The 14,265-nt window shown below is 36.0% G+C and overlaps 1 protein-coding gene across 2 annotated transcripts in view; it reads right to left on the reverse strand.

Annotated features, from left to right (window-relative positions):
• Positions 1-671: 671 nt before the first annotated feature.
• The window catches only part of RLIM (ring finger protein, LIM domain interacting), a 31,659-nt gene continuing 18,065 nt past the window's right edge, over positions 672-14,265 (reverse strand). For both annotated transcript variants that reach the window (XM_082447409.1, XM_082447408.1), the window contains 3 exons: positions 9,972-10,164; positions 8,973-9,056; positions 672-7,662 (listed from right to left, as the gene is read on the reverse strand). In XM_082447409.1, the coding sequence (XP_082303535.1) occupies positions 6,044-7,662; positions 8,973-9,056; positions 9,972-10,140 (1,872 nt within the window). In that variant the 5' untranslated portion in view covers positions 10,141-10,164 and the 3' untranslated portion in view covers positions 672-6,043. The remainder of the gene's footprint in view (positions 7,663-8,972; positions 9,057-9,971; positions 10,165-14,265) is intronic.

The following is a 14,265-nucleotide window of genomic DNA, read 5'->3' on the forward strand; positions in this document are numbered from 1 at the left end:
CAAAGAATAGAATCATGAACGACACTAAAAGTAAAACCCTGGGAAGGTCATGGGGAAAAGAAGAGCTGACCACACCAAAAATCCCGAGGAACTGTGTTCCTATGCCAATGATAGGGCTCTGTAGGCACTAGAGGAAATGAAATGGTAATAAAATTCACCATCAGCTAAGTGAATACCAGTACCAAGGGGAAGTCACATCCAGGTATCAGAATGTGATGACCTACTTAGAAACAAAGACTCTTAGTGGTTTAGGCAACATGTTCAAGAGACTGGAAGTAGGGATGGAAGACAAAAGCTGTGTGAGCACACATGCACACCTAGACAAGTTTTTGTATTTACAGAGATCAAGCAAGGGAGTGGGCAGGGCAATGGGGAGAATACAAGAAACAGCAAAGATGCACCTACTTAAAATGTCGTTTACATAAATCTTTCCCGGATTCTTATATAGGAATAGAGTTTAATCTTTTATTTTACCACTGAAAGATTAAGCCATTAAATTACATGATACGGAAGTTATATTCCATAAACCAGTACCTGCCCACACTGAGGGGAATCAAAATCAAGGTTGCACTGTAATTCTACTTGATTCTAAAAACCACATCTGACATTGGTGTGAGCAACAGAACCTTTATCAGATTCCCCTTTTAAAAGAAAAACCCAAGGAGAGATGATCAAGCACAAATGATCACTTCATGCATTTTATTGATAGTCTATATTTTAAATCTGCAGTATGACATCTTACATAGGGAAAAAGCTTCTTCCTAAAAGATAACTATTAATAATCAAACCAGCTTTAGTATGACTGACCCTTCAAGGTCTTGTTTTGCATTAAACAAGTTAACTTTTAGCAGATGTAAAGCACTGTACAAAAAAAAAAAAAAAAAAAGGAAACTGGGTACATTCTCAAAATTTAACACAGGGCTTCCCAACCAGGAGTCTGCTGGATAGATATTGGAGAAGGGTGTTGTGTTCAGGTTTAAATTGAAAGAAAATGAGAAACCAGATAAAGCAAACCAACCAAATTCACTTCACTTTGTGCTCCTTTCTGCTTTTTTGAAAGTCTCTCCCAGAGGTCAGGAAGCCCTGGTATAACAATCACTTTAGTCTTTACAGAACATACATTTATGTGCTTCATGTTCAAAGACATAAAGGCAGCCTTTGTTACTGTTCCCCCTCCAAATCCCCTCAGGTTCTTATAGGCTTCAGAAAGCTTTCCAAAATCGCTGCCCAGTTCTTTATCTGAATCTAAGTAAACATCTATACCAAAGCAGCTCTTCCTGGGAGAAGATAAAACAGGCACAGATACATAACCAGGCCAATTGCGTACCTACTCAACTTGATACCTGATCACATGGCCCTACATGTTTAAAAGCAGCACCAGGGACAAATGGAGCCATCAAGAGGTAAAATCCAAACATTGGACAGTTAAAACACAAATCACTCAGTTAAAAGAACGTTAGCAAAGGGGCACTCAAAAGAGTTAAGGCTGGACAGCTGGTTCAGCCATACCTTGGTATTAGGATAAATCTGCAAGATGAGGAACTGATAGAGGAACCCTGAAATAACTAGGCACAGTGGTATGATGGGGTTCACTTTCACTGCATGTCTTTAAGATATCACTCAATCTAAGTAACTATAAAGCAGCTTGGGGGTCTTTAGTAAACAAATCCTAATCAAAAATAAGTATCTCTGAGTGTTGAAGGGTGTGCCTATTTTCTTCAAATTTGAATTAAAATACCTATGTAGACATGAAAATAATTGTAAAACTGATACAATCTTGTTATTCCTTGAGAGTCCAACAGCTCAGTAACAGCTCAATTCTATACTGTATTTTAGATACAAAATGGAGTTACTTAAATCAAGTGAGATTGCTTACTTGTTGGGAATATTAGTATTTTAGAAATGTTCCAGTTAAGAACTCATTTCAGAATGCTAAAAATTGTAAAGGGCAGGTACGTAACTCACAGCTATTTCTTAGTTGCTTATTAAAAATCTGATTTAAAAATAACTGAAATACTAGTTACTTGGACCTTGCACTTTAATTTTCCAAATGAAGCATGTTATAAGTTGACTTACATTTTCAAATGTTTTTTCAAAAGCGCACAATTTACTCGTTAACTCAATGAATTACAACACTGTTACTGAATATTACACATACTGAAGAATTATACTAAGGGGGAAAAAACGCCTGACACTTTAACATGTGCCTTATCAGTCTCTTGCATTACTAAGGTACAGAATACTTTAGAAAGTAGCAATCAGCATAGTCTTATAAGACAATAAAAGTGCCCTGCAAACGTGGCTTCTATGTATTTAATATTGGTAATACATTTGACAGGGAAGCCAGTAAGGTAAAACTTAAAAACTCAAATAAGGCAGATTACAAGTATTTTTCGTTCACAAAACAACAAAGAAATGGGGTGGAGTAAAGGGAGGAATAAAAATATCCTCCATCTTTAAAAGTATCAACAACAACCACAAGGTGCCACTGTATTCTAGCAAGCTGTAAAAATGGCCATTCACCTCCTTATCACATGGGTATTTTGCGAACTGCCAAAAGTTATGGCTGATGCTTGACCCATTTTATGTCGTGGACATCTGGGAAGCAGGTGATTAAATACAAAGTATATTAAGTGATAACCCTTCATAAATATAATTTGAGACACGGACACTAGGAGAGAATACTTGGCACGGAATGAACATGTTTTCCCAGGGAAAAAAAATTACTTGAGGTAACACTTATAGATAATAGTTTCCTAATCTTAAAGTTTGGATGAACTCCAACAATCATGTTTTTAGAGATTTTATACATATATATATATACACACACATACATATATATATAAAATCCTGGTGCTAAACGTTGTCATTGTTAACTGTACAACTGATTACCTATACTCCAACACTAATGTGAACACTTTTCTCAATCCCCACCTCCATCAACACCACTGAGGTATAACTAATGTGTTCTTTTTAGAGCAAATATTCCAAATTAAGAATATGGCTCATCTTCTAGTGTTGCTACAGATAAAGTCTGCAAACTTTAAAGCTAACTTGTTCAATTTTGTTTTTAGTACTAATCTCAATCATGTCAACTGCTTGGAGTTAAACATAACACCTCAAATGTTTCAGACTAGTAAGTGAATTTTAAAAAATAATCTGAAATATTCAAGGAAATTCCATTTTTAGTACTTTTCCCTATGCCTTGAACAATGTAATCCCAACATTGATTTTCTTGTTCCTATTACTGCATGAAGTTCAAACTAGGTCCTCAAGACAGAACCTTCCTGTAATAAAGAAAAAGTGCAAAGATACAAAATGAAATGTAAAGTCTTTTGCAAGAAAATGCTTCCTCAAGAGAACAGGTGTTTGGATGCTGGTGGGAAAAAAGATTTTTGTTCTCCAATGTACATCTGACACCTACAAATGACCTTGTCTTCAATGTCCATACTAGTAAGTACATATTGGTCATGGACCTTGCAAAAAAAAAAAAATCAAGTAGCAAATTCCACTAAAATATTTGCATCCATTCTACACAATCCAATGGAAATTAATGAGTGCTACTGAAAAAGGTTTCCACATGCACATGTCCAATATGTGCATCCTACTGAAGGCTAAAAACTTAAAATTCTATTTCCAGTGTTTATGAATAGCTTCAATATCTACATTCATAACCAGCATTCTGCATGAGTTACCTCTTTAATACTTCACAAATGAGTAAAATACATCTTGGGAGGTTAGGAAGGTACCTGTTAATAACTTTCTTTTATGCTTAGAATGTGATGCAGTTGTTTTTAAACTATTTAAAATGAACACCCCTATATAAGAATGGGACATTTTATACCAAGAGGAAACTGGGTTTGTTTTTAGCCAATCAGGAATACCCTGCAGATCTGAAAACCAAAGAATACACCCTTAGGAAAGGAGACATGGCTCACAAATATAAAGGAATCCTGACTTTTACATGGACAATTTTTTTAAAAAGATAAAATGTATTACATAAGCGCCATAAACAGTGAAATCTGCTTATATTAAAAAAAAAATAAGTGAAGCTTTGTTTGGACATTATTTCCTTGCAAGAGCAGTACATATCCTTAGTAAACAACTACCATATTTACAATTTCCTTGATACTTAGGTAGGATTGAAAGCCAGAGGAAAATATGAAAGAATGAGCTTTGAAATAATCTTTACAGCTGAGTTGATAACAGTTAAGGTGGCCAGATAATTTCTAAAGCAGACTTGTTTATTTTGTAGAGTATCTGACTAGGCCTGGGTAATTAGCTCACTTTGTTAAAGGCCAAGGATGTGTTCAATCCCTCTTTGGGCCCATTAGCTTTTCCCAGAAAAACAAAGACAGTCCTCCACAGTCAGACTAATCCTAACCCCAACGAGCCTCAAGAGAAAGTTGGCAAGAGTACTGGGGTTCTTCACAAAGCTTACTAAGGAAACAACATAAAGTGCCTATCCCATAGATTTGTGAGTCAGCATTCTCAACTTCAAATATGGGCAGCACATTTAAAATTTCAATTTCAAATAACCCAACATGACTCACTTTCCACAAAGAATAAAAATCCCTTAATTCTTCACCTTGTCTTTAAATGTGAGATGTTAGGTCTGTGTTATAGAGAGATAGTAACAAAACATTAAACAAGTGGGCACCGGTACCCTGAATGACAAATCTCGAAAACAATGCAAATTTGAGACTTTCCTATTAGTACATACATCTGCACCAACTTCAATTCCTATGCTAAAAGTGGTTTATAGTCTCTTTCCTCCATCTTTTGCTTTTTGGGTTTTTTTTTTTTTTTTTTTTTTTTTTTTGAGGAGCAGTCTTGTAAAAAACATCAGTGTAACTTGTGCTAAGGGCTAGTGGTTTGTTTTCCTTAAACCAAAGCTCTGCCAAATTTGCGTCATCTGCTCAAGTAGAATACTGTGTCCAGGATCTCACCATATGAAACCAGTTCACTCACATCTGTATGACTACTGTCTTCATGAAAAGTTTAAGTTCTTCCAAGCAGTTTTCTTTACTCCTCCTGTCTTTCATTTCCTGCCTAAATCCAAGTTAAAATAAACAATTTCCACTGATCTTCAATGCAGTTCAATTCTGCACTCTGTCCTTTCCTTTGCATGTCACAGTAGCTGTTCACATACATTAAATATCATAGATATGTTCTGCTCTTACATCTACACACTTACAAAAGCAGCTTTGTACTTTGTTTGGTGTGTTTTTTACTATGTTGGCTCACAAAAAGCAGTTTTTTCATTTCTAAGCATGGTACTTTACAATTTTTAACTCATTAATACAACAGTGCATTGGAAAAGTACTGAGCCTCTACAAAATAGCTTTACATTTTTAAACAAATGAATGTGATTTTTTTTCACTTACACAAGCATAGGCTTTTTTTTTTAATATTTCCACAAGATAAATATCTCAATTAAACTATAAGCTCACTCTACAGTGTGCCACAGTGATGGGCTTAGGAGACAGTTATACACTTAGAAGATCCTAACCTTAGTGTTATTTACACTGACATGTCCAATATCACCTTGTCTGAAAGGTGAACAAATGATATTCAGAATGTAGGTGAATTTGTGCCAACTAATAACTGGGAACAGTATAGCTTTAAGCAATCACTTAGGAAACATGTACTGTAACTTAGTCTAAACTGGGAATTTCCTTCGCCCCTCTTTCCTATGGCATAGGAAACTTTAAAGATCAACATGAAACAGATAAAAGCCATTGCTAAGGCAGATCTTTTAAGATAACAAAGGAGAAACTGACAACTATATATGATAAATCATCAGTAATAACAATTACTGATACTGAAATCAGATTTTTATGTCCTAAAACGTTGCTTTTTAAATATTTCCTTTTATTCTGGAACAGAAATTAGAGAAAGGACAATAATTCATTCAGAAAGCAATGACTCAATTCAGGTTGCTACTTTACATTTAAGCACCACTCAAAAAGTGGACATAAAGCAAGTGATTCCTGTTTGCCCATCACTATACCAGCTACATAGCTGAGAGTTCAGACCTTAATCACACAACGCTTTCTCTGTTGCCTGAAGCTAAGACTGCTCTGCGACATATAGGACAAGTAGAATTCTCAGATAACCAGCGATCGATGCAGTGGACATGGTACTCATGGGAACAAGGTAGTTTACGAAGTTTGTTGCCTTCTGTGTATTCTGTAATGCAAACACTACAGGTTTTTAATGCATCGTTTTCACCAAAACTTCTCATTGCCAAGTTGTCAATCTGTTCTTTGGTGAGTCCTCTAGGTTGGTCATCATCATCCTCATTTAAGAGGAAAAACTGAGCCAGACTAAGGAAGGGCAAAGAGCCACTTTCATCAAATGTTACTGGGGCCCTGTGTCGACCCTCTCGCCTGGCACCTGATGAGCCTGATGATGAGCTTCCTTCATTACTGCCTTCAAATACCTCTGAGCTAGTCTCTGAACTTTCACCACTGGAACTGGAACTAGGACTGGAACTGGAACTAGAACTGGAACTTGAACTGGAACTTGAACTGGAACTCGAACCAGAACTGCTACTACCACCAGAACCCCCTCTTCCATTCCGTGACTCTGACCTTTCCATATTTCGACTCGAGACTGAGCCACTAGGCTCTGAATCACTATCACTGTACATAAAGTAGCTTAACTCACCAAAACCTGTCATTATCTGCCTTAACATGGTCTGAATTGCAACAGATGTAGTCTCACTTAAACCAGTATTTAAGATTCTACGAATTGGAATTCTGATGGTACTGACATAGGTTCTCACACCTGCTCGCTCAGAACGTGAAAACGTACGCCTAAAACCTCCTCGTTCACTTTCGTAAGTGACGGTGTTGTTTGGCGTCTGAGACCTTGACCGAGTTCTGCTAGCTATGCTATCTCTCTGCCGATATTCTCCAGGACGAACTCTTCTTACTTGAAGATCAAGGACTATGGTTGGAGGTCTCTGGCCTGATCCTGTAGATTCACCATTGCCAGTTGTATCTGAAGACCCTGCTCCTTGTGAGGCATTTCTGGTTCCAGAAGCTGCAAAGAGACCTCTACTTAGCAAGTCAGGTCCACTTATTTGCTGTCTCAATGTCACGTGGTGCCGGGTTCTAGAACTTCCCTCAGTCTCATTTACCAAAGGATGCTCAAAAGTCTGAGATGAGATACTATGATGAGATCTTCGTGGAATTTCACTCATTGGATGCAGAGGTGATCTACTTCTTTCAGCTCTTGCTCGGGTTCTCCGATGGTCTGGGCTCCTACTTCTTGCCCTTCTCTGACCTCTGGTAGGTGGGGCTTCTCCTGTTAATGATTCAGTTGAATTTCGTTCTGATCTGGGTGGCCTTGCAGATGTTGATTCAGATCGTGGATTTTCCACTTGCCTTTGGCTGTTGTTGTCCATACTTTCTCCACTAGAACGTCTTGCAGATAGCTCATTTTCATTCTCTGGATTTTGGCTCCCATTATTACGGTTAACATTGATCTCTAAACTGAATCTGAAATCACCGCTGTTTGGATTAGTCCGGCTCACTGCTCTCCAAGATTGGTTTCCTCTTTGCCCACTTCTTGTCGTATTTCCAGTTTGTCTGACAGAGTTAAGCCAGTCTATTATAGAGTCACCATTAGACACATCATCTGAAGAGTCTCCACCTGTTTTTAAAAAAGGGAGGGAAGAGAGGAAGAAAAAGGAACTATTAAAATTAGGAAATCATGTAAGAGTACTCAGAAACTTCATATTAGAAAAAAAGAACAAAGATTCTGAACAGATTTCACATTTACAGATTTTTGTAAACCATACTGCATTGATTTGCAGTAAAAGCAGGAAAGTTTCAATTCCATTTTAAAAGAGCAAGCTAATCGTAGAGAAATTTAGGGAATTTTTTTTTAAAAAAAGGGAATTGGGAAGAACTCTATTTTTAGCACTTCATCATATACAGAGCCTAACACCACTGTGGACTGTCAGATGACAACATTTTTTCAGTCCACTGTCAACACTAATGTAATCAACCAAGGTAAACACCAGTTAAGGTACAGGGCTAATATTTTAGTTCAAATTACATTTTTTTGTCAAATTTTCATTAGTCTACATTTCTTTAGGCTCTTGACTTAAGTGCCTTTGATAATATGGGACATTTAAAAATACAAGACTGCTTTAGTCACTGCAAAAATATAAACAAGATTTACAGGTTTAAAAGTATTTGAATACTTCTTCACGTTACCAAGATTTTAAATTAACATGAAATTGGAGATCAGACCAAGTAAATAGTCTGAAGCTAGCACAGTACATATAATGGCACATTCGAGAACCTAACTGTTATCATGGCTTCTTATGTTAGTCAAATTCCCTATTTCACATTGAGGGAGAAACACCAGACCCGAGGTAAGAGCAAGATTTCTCAACAGTGGGACTATTTATATTTTGAGCCAGATAAGTCTTTGTTGTGGGGGCTGTGCTGTGCATTTTAGGATGTTTAGCAGCATCCCTGACCTCCACCCACTAGATACCAATAGCAAACCCCCAGTCATGACAACCAAAAATGTCTCCAGGCATTGCCAATGTCCCCTAGGGGGCAAAATTATACCCCACTGAGAACCATCAGATTAGAGAATGCAACATGTCTTTCTGCTGGTGAGGAACTCATGTTTATAAGGAAGGAATAATACAGTAGGTAGGGGGAAATTTCAATGGAGGTGGAAAATCAAGAAAAAAAAATCACATTTAAAATAGGCCATTCCTCACTATGTTCCAATTAACACAAAAAACCCAAAGGTGAAGCAGAAAAAAAAAAGTTAACATTCTCACCAAATATCAAGAAAATGCCAGTTGTTTTTATGAGCAGTTACTTAGCACCAAATTAATTTGTGCCATTGCTAGATTATCTTTGGCTGACATTTATCATTAGGAAGCTCCTTATCCATTCCATCCTCCACCCCTCCCCCCACCCCCAAGCAAAATTTACCTCTATTTTCATCTGAGTTTTGTGGTGGTGGGCCCTCTTTAATTTGTTGTAGTCTTCTCAGCAACTCTTCCTCAGTGCTTTCACCTAAAATAGTTTAAAATGTTTGCCAAATTATGAATAAAAAACAATGACTTATCCATCTGAGATGACAACCAGAGAGTGAGTAGGAAACCTGGGTAAAATTCAACTATTTGAGAGCATGATATTACAACTTATATTTATTCACATTTCTTTCCAGTTTACAAAATGCTTTTGCATACAGTATCTCATCGTTTAAAACGGCAACTCTGGGAGGCAGATATTATCTGCATTTTAAAACAATGAAACTCAGACTGAGTGAGAGACTGACGTGTTAATTAATATATGGCAGGGCGAGAATGCCAACTTTGGCATTCTGACTCAAATCTGGTACTGTTGCCTCAAAATGCACTCCCTCTTATAAGAGCCATGCTAACTACCACCTTACCTTTTAAAATTTAAGGAATCACTCAAAGGTTAATAGAATTAAAGAGAAACAAGGAGGAAGGGAGATAATGAATTTTAACTAGAATCAAATGGGACCTAATCAAGCAAAGGAGAATAACCAAGCACAAAGTTCTGAATAATTGACTATTTTACCCAAGGCTAGCTCTGGTTGATTATGACAGAGTAAGTCTGTCCTAAGAACTGAAGTTCCCATTAGCTCCTCAAGACTACTAATGTCTAGTAAGTTATATAAAGAGAAATAACAAAAAGATTGTTCAGGTCCACTCTCTTGAATTTAGCTCATTATAAATTCATAATATAATTCCTAACTAAAAAACCTGACATAGGATAATTCCAAATATGAGTGAACAAAATCATGTAATAAGTACAGCAGTTAATGTCACTCTACATCCCTTGTATTAAAATCATACTTCATAATGGCTAAAGAAACATTTTTTTAAAATACAGGTTTCCTTTTTTTTTTTTAAGACCAGCAATTTACATATATAAATCCTTAAACTACACATTGCATACCTGGGGTGCCTAGCAAATTGTTATCCCTCATAAGCCTATAATCTTCTTCACTGAGGTTATTTACAAATTGATAGAAAGCTTCTTCCCGATCCAATCGGTCCATCTGACTTCTGCGCTGTGCTGCAGACTGATCACCGCTTCCTTTATCGTTAGAATCTGAGCTTTCCATCTTGATGAACAAGTGGAAAATTATCTAAAAGGAGAAAGGAGATCAATCTTGAAAACAGAAGTCAGTATGTATTCTACAGAACAGTTTTAGTTATGCGAAAATCCAGAATGCAGGTCCAGACGTGGATTTTAAGACCTCATATGAATGAAATTTCATAACAGAAAAACTCCTGAAAAGCACTGTTATACTACGAAAAGACTAGGTCAGGGGTTGGCAAACTATGGCCCATGGGCCAAATTTAGCCCTGGTGACTATTTTTTTCTCCTTGAGATCTCAGAATGATTTTTACACCTTTAAATGTTTTTTTAAGAGAATATTCTGTGATGTGTCAAAATTATATGAAATCCAAATTTCAGTGTTCAAGTTTTATTGGAATACAGCCATACACATTCACTTACATATTTTCTATGGCTGCTTCATGCTATAATGGCAGAGCTGAGTAGTTGTGACCAAGACTGTATGTGGCACTCTCACTACTTCGCACTGGCGATCTGTGCACTGTAAGTTGCAGCGATGCAATTATAACTTGACAGCATTTCAAGTGCCATGCTTATCACCACACTGTGACATTTTTTAAATTACCAATGCACACTCATCATATTAAATGAAGAGAAAATGGACTTCAAATGCCTAAAGGTACAGTGGAATATGGATTATTTTGTTATTAGATGGCAAAGGTAATATTTATAATGCAACAGCGCTAAAACTGTGCTAAAATAAAATATACATTAATATTATCAGACTAAGCACTCATCACAATATTCCCAATTCACAGGAAAGCTACAGTCTGAAAAATTAAAAAATTTAAAACAAAGTATCTCATCACAAAATATTTCCTCACAAAAATAAAAAATGAGGCTTCAACCAAAGTAAGTTTCCAAGTGGCTCATTTGTTGGCTAAGCAAGCAAAGCCATTTGTCGATGATGTGTCAGTTAAACTGTGTTTGACTGCAGAAGCTAAAGAAACGTGTCCACAGAAAATAAACTTGTTTAAGATTATTAGCCTTTTGATGAGAACAGTTGCTCAGAAAGTTGAGGATACTGGGATATGTCAATAATCAAGTGAAAAACAAGGGAGCAAATGATTTCCAGTGGTTTTCCTTGGTTCTTGATGAGCTGACAAATATAACTGATACTATTCAGCTGTTTATTCAAGAAGTCAAGCATTGATTATTTGAGGAGTTTGAAGTAACTACAGAAGTGGCCTCTATGAAGAGTTTGCATGGAACAACTACAGGTGATAATATTTTCAAAGAAGCTGAGAAACACTAATTCAGCACAACATGAAGTGGAATCTGCTAAGATGTGTTACAACTGAAACAGTGGTTAAAAAAAAAGTGTAGACCTACTTGGACAAATTTACAATGCCTATGAAAATGTAAGGTGTTTAAAGTCTATGGTTATTCATTATATAGCAGTTATAGGTAGTTTGTAAAAAATATTTGTATCTATCATTATTGAACCAGTAACGTCAACAGTGAACTTCACTACAGTGGACTTAAACATAGTGAGTTCCATGAATTTTTGTCAGACATAGAAGCTGAATATCCTGACTTGCTCTACCAGGTGCTCATTTTTATGGCTTAGCACTGGTAAAGTTTTACTGTGATTTGTTGTACCCAGGTCCAAGATTAGATTTGTTTCTGAATGAAAGGAACTACTCTCAGTTACTATTACCAAACAAGGAATGGCTTGGGAAATTAGCTTTTTCTGAAGACTTCATAATGTTTCTGAATGAACTCAACCTAAAATTACAGTGCTTAGATAATATGTAAATCTTATACTACAGTAAAGTCATTTCAACAATAACTAACACTGGAATCACAATGTCAAGCTGCTTTATGCACTTCTTGTGCTATCAAAGAAATGAGAGCTCCATTCCTATAGAAACTGTAGCAGATATATTTTCTAAGCACAAACTACAATTCCAGAAGTGTTTTTTGGACCTCAATGCAAGTACAAAGAAAATTTCCTTGTTTCAAAATCCACTTAACTGTGTAACTGAGGAGCTTCCACCTAGCCTTCAACTGAAAGTGATGACTCTGCAGTCTAATGATATGCTTGCTAAAAAGTAAATATCTAGAGAAGAATCTAATGAAAAATTCGATAAACACCTTCTAAGGGGGGAATATACTTCATTAAAATTCTAGGCTTGTGTACTGATTAGAGAGCAAGACCTACCTATATGTGTGAATAGACATTTTCAAAGATGAAATATGTAAAATCTCACTTCAAGTCAGAAAACACTAAATGAACATCTGCAAATGATTTTGAAAAGGAGTACGTTTAGAACCAATTAAGCAAAATGTTACCCCTCCGCCAGCAAAAGAATACCATTCTTCTCATTAGTAGACCTATATTACAAAACACTGTACTCAATTATTATTACATTGTGAGTTTTATCAAGAAAAACTTTGTGGAAATTTGGTTTCTGTTTTTAAATAAATAACTATGTAATATGCTCAATTTTGATTAGCAAAGTGAAAATAATTTACTATCTGGACTTCTACAGAAAGTTTGCCAACCCCCGATCTGGGATAGTACATGAAACTAGCCAACACTTTTTTTTTTTTAAACATCTTTATTGGAGTATAATTGTTATACAATGGTGTGTTAGTTTCTGCTGTATAACAAAGTGAATCAGCTATATGTATACATATATCCCCATATCCCCTCCCTCTTGCATCTCCCTCCCACCCTCCCTATCCCACCCCTCTAGGTGGTCACAAAGCACCGAGCTGATCTCCCTGTGCTATGTGGCTGCTTCCCACTTAAAAGAAAAAAACAATATATGTGATGAGCTCAGTAGTAGACTGGACATGGCTGAGGAAATAATCAGTGAGTATGAGGATATGTCAATAGAAATTTCTAAAACTGAAAACAAAATTAAAAAGAAAGAACATATATCCAAAAACTAAACTGAGAGAAGAATCCAAACAAAAAATTTCATTCTCTAATTCTTTTCCTTCCAACCTCAGATTGACCTTATTGAAGTTCACATTGACAAAATAAAAGTTAATTCCATAAACATATGAAAATCCGATCTGTAGAAAAGAGGTAATCTATATTGGTACTAGGATTTAATCCCACACACAACACATGAAGTATCTGGATGTTTACAAGTCAATACTAGAGAAAAATAAAAACAAACCATCTTTCAGATATAAAAACAAAGAAGCCTCTCTACCTGTCTGATGAGTCTAAACAAATTTTAGGCTGTACATGGGCACACCTAGCTCTCCCCATTGTCTCTCTTAGATCATTATTTTTAGAACTACTCTATCATTGTTTAAACAAATAAGATAAATATGTCAAAGAAGGAGAGGGAGATGCAATATTTTTGGAGTTTCCTAACCTCATAACTAAGATTCCTTACTTTTGGTAAGAATAAACTATATAAATTTCTGAAAGATACTGTTTTCATAATAACTTGAAACTTTAAGAAGACCAGAAGTCAAGAGCTTAAATAAAACACTAATAAAAGTTATATGGGCCAGGCAATCAAAGAAACAAACAAAAGGAAGTCAAAATGTCCCACATGTACCTAAGTAACAACTTAGTATTGGTAATAGCACACAGCTAATTTTTAAAAATACAGAAAAGCACAAAGGAAAAAGTTCAGCCATAATTTCTCAAACCAAAGAAAACCACATTTGGCTAATATTAAGCAGTTAATATTCTGAACACTAACAACATGACAAAGTCCACTTGTGAAGGATCAATAAATAGTCCTGAAAATAATTTATAAAAAATACAACTCAGGAGCAGAAGCAAAAAGAACTACAGTCCTGCAGCCTGTGGAACAAAAAACACATTCACAGAAAGACAGACAGGATGAAAAGGCAGAGGGCTATGTACCACATGAAGGAACAAGATAAAACCCCAGAAAAACAATTAAAAGAAGTGGACATAGATAACCTTCCAGAAAAAGAATTCAGAATAATGACAGTGAAGATGATCCAGGACCTCGGAAAAAGAATGGAGGCAAAGAACGAGAAGATGCAAGAAATGCTTTAAAAAGACCCAGAAGAATTAAAGAACAAACACCTAGAAGAATTAAAGAACAAACAAACAGAGACGGCCAATACAATAACTGAAATGAAAAATACACTAGAAGGAATCAAT

This window comes from Balaenoptera physalus (assembly GCF_965194825.1).
Source record: "Balaenoptera physalus genome assembly, chromosome: X".
Lineage (NCBI taxonomy): Eukaryota > Metazoa > Chordata > Mammalia > Artiodactyla > Balaenopteridae > Balaenoptera > Balaenoptera physalus.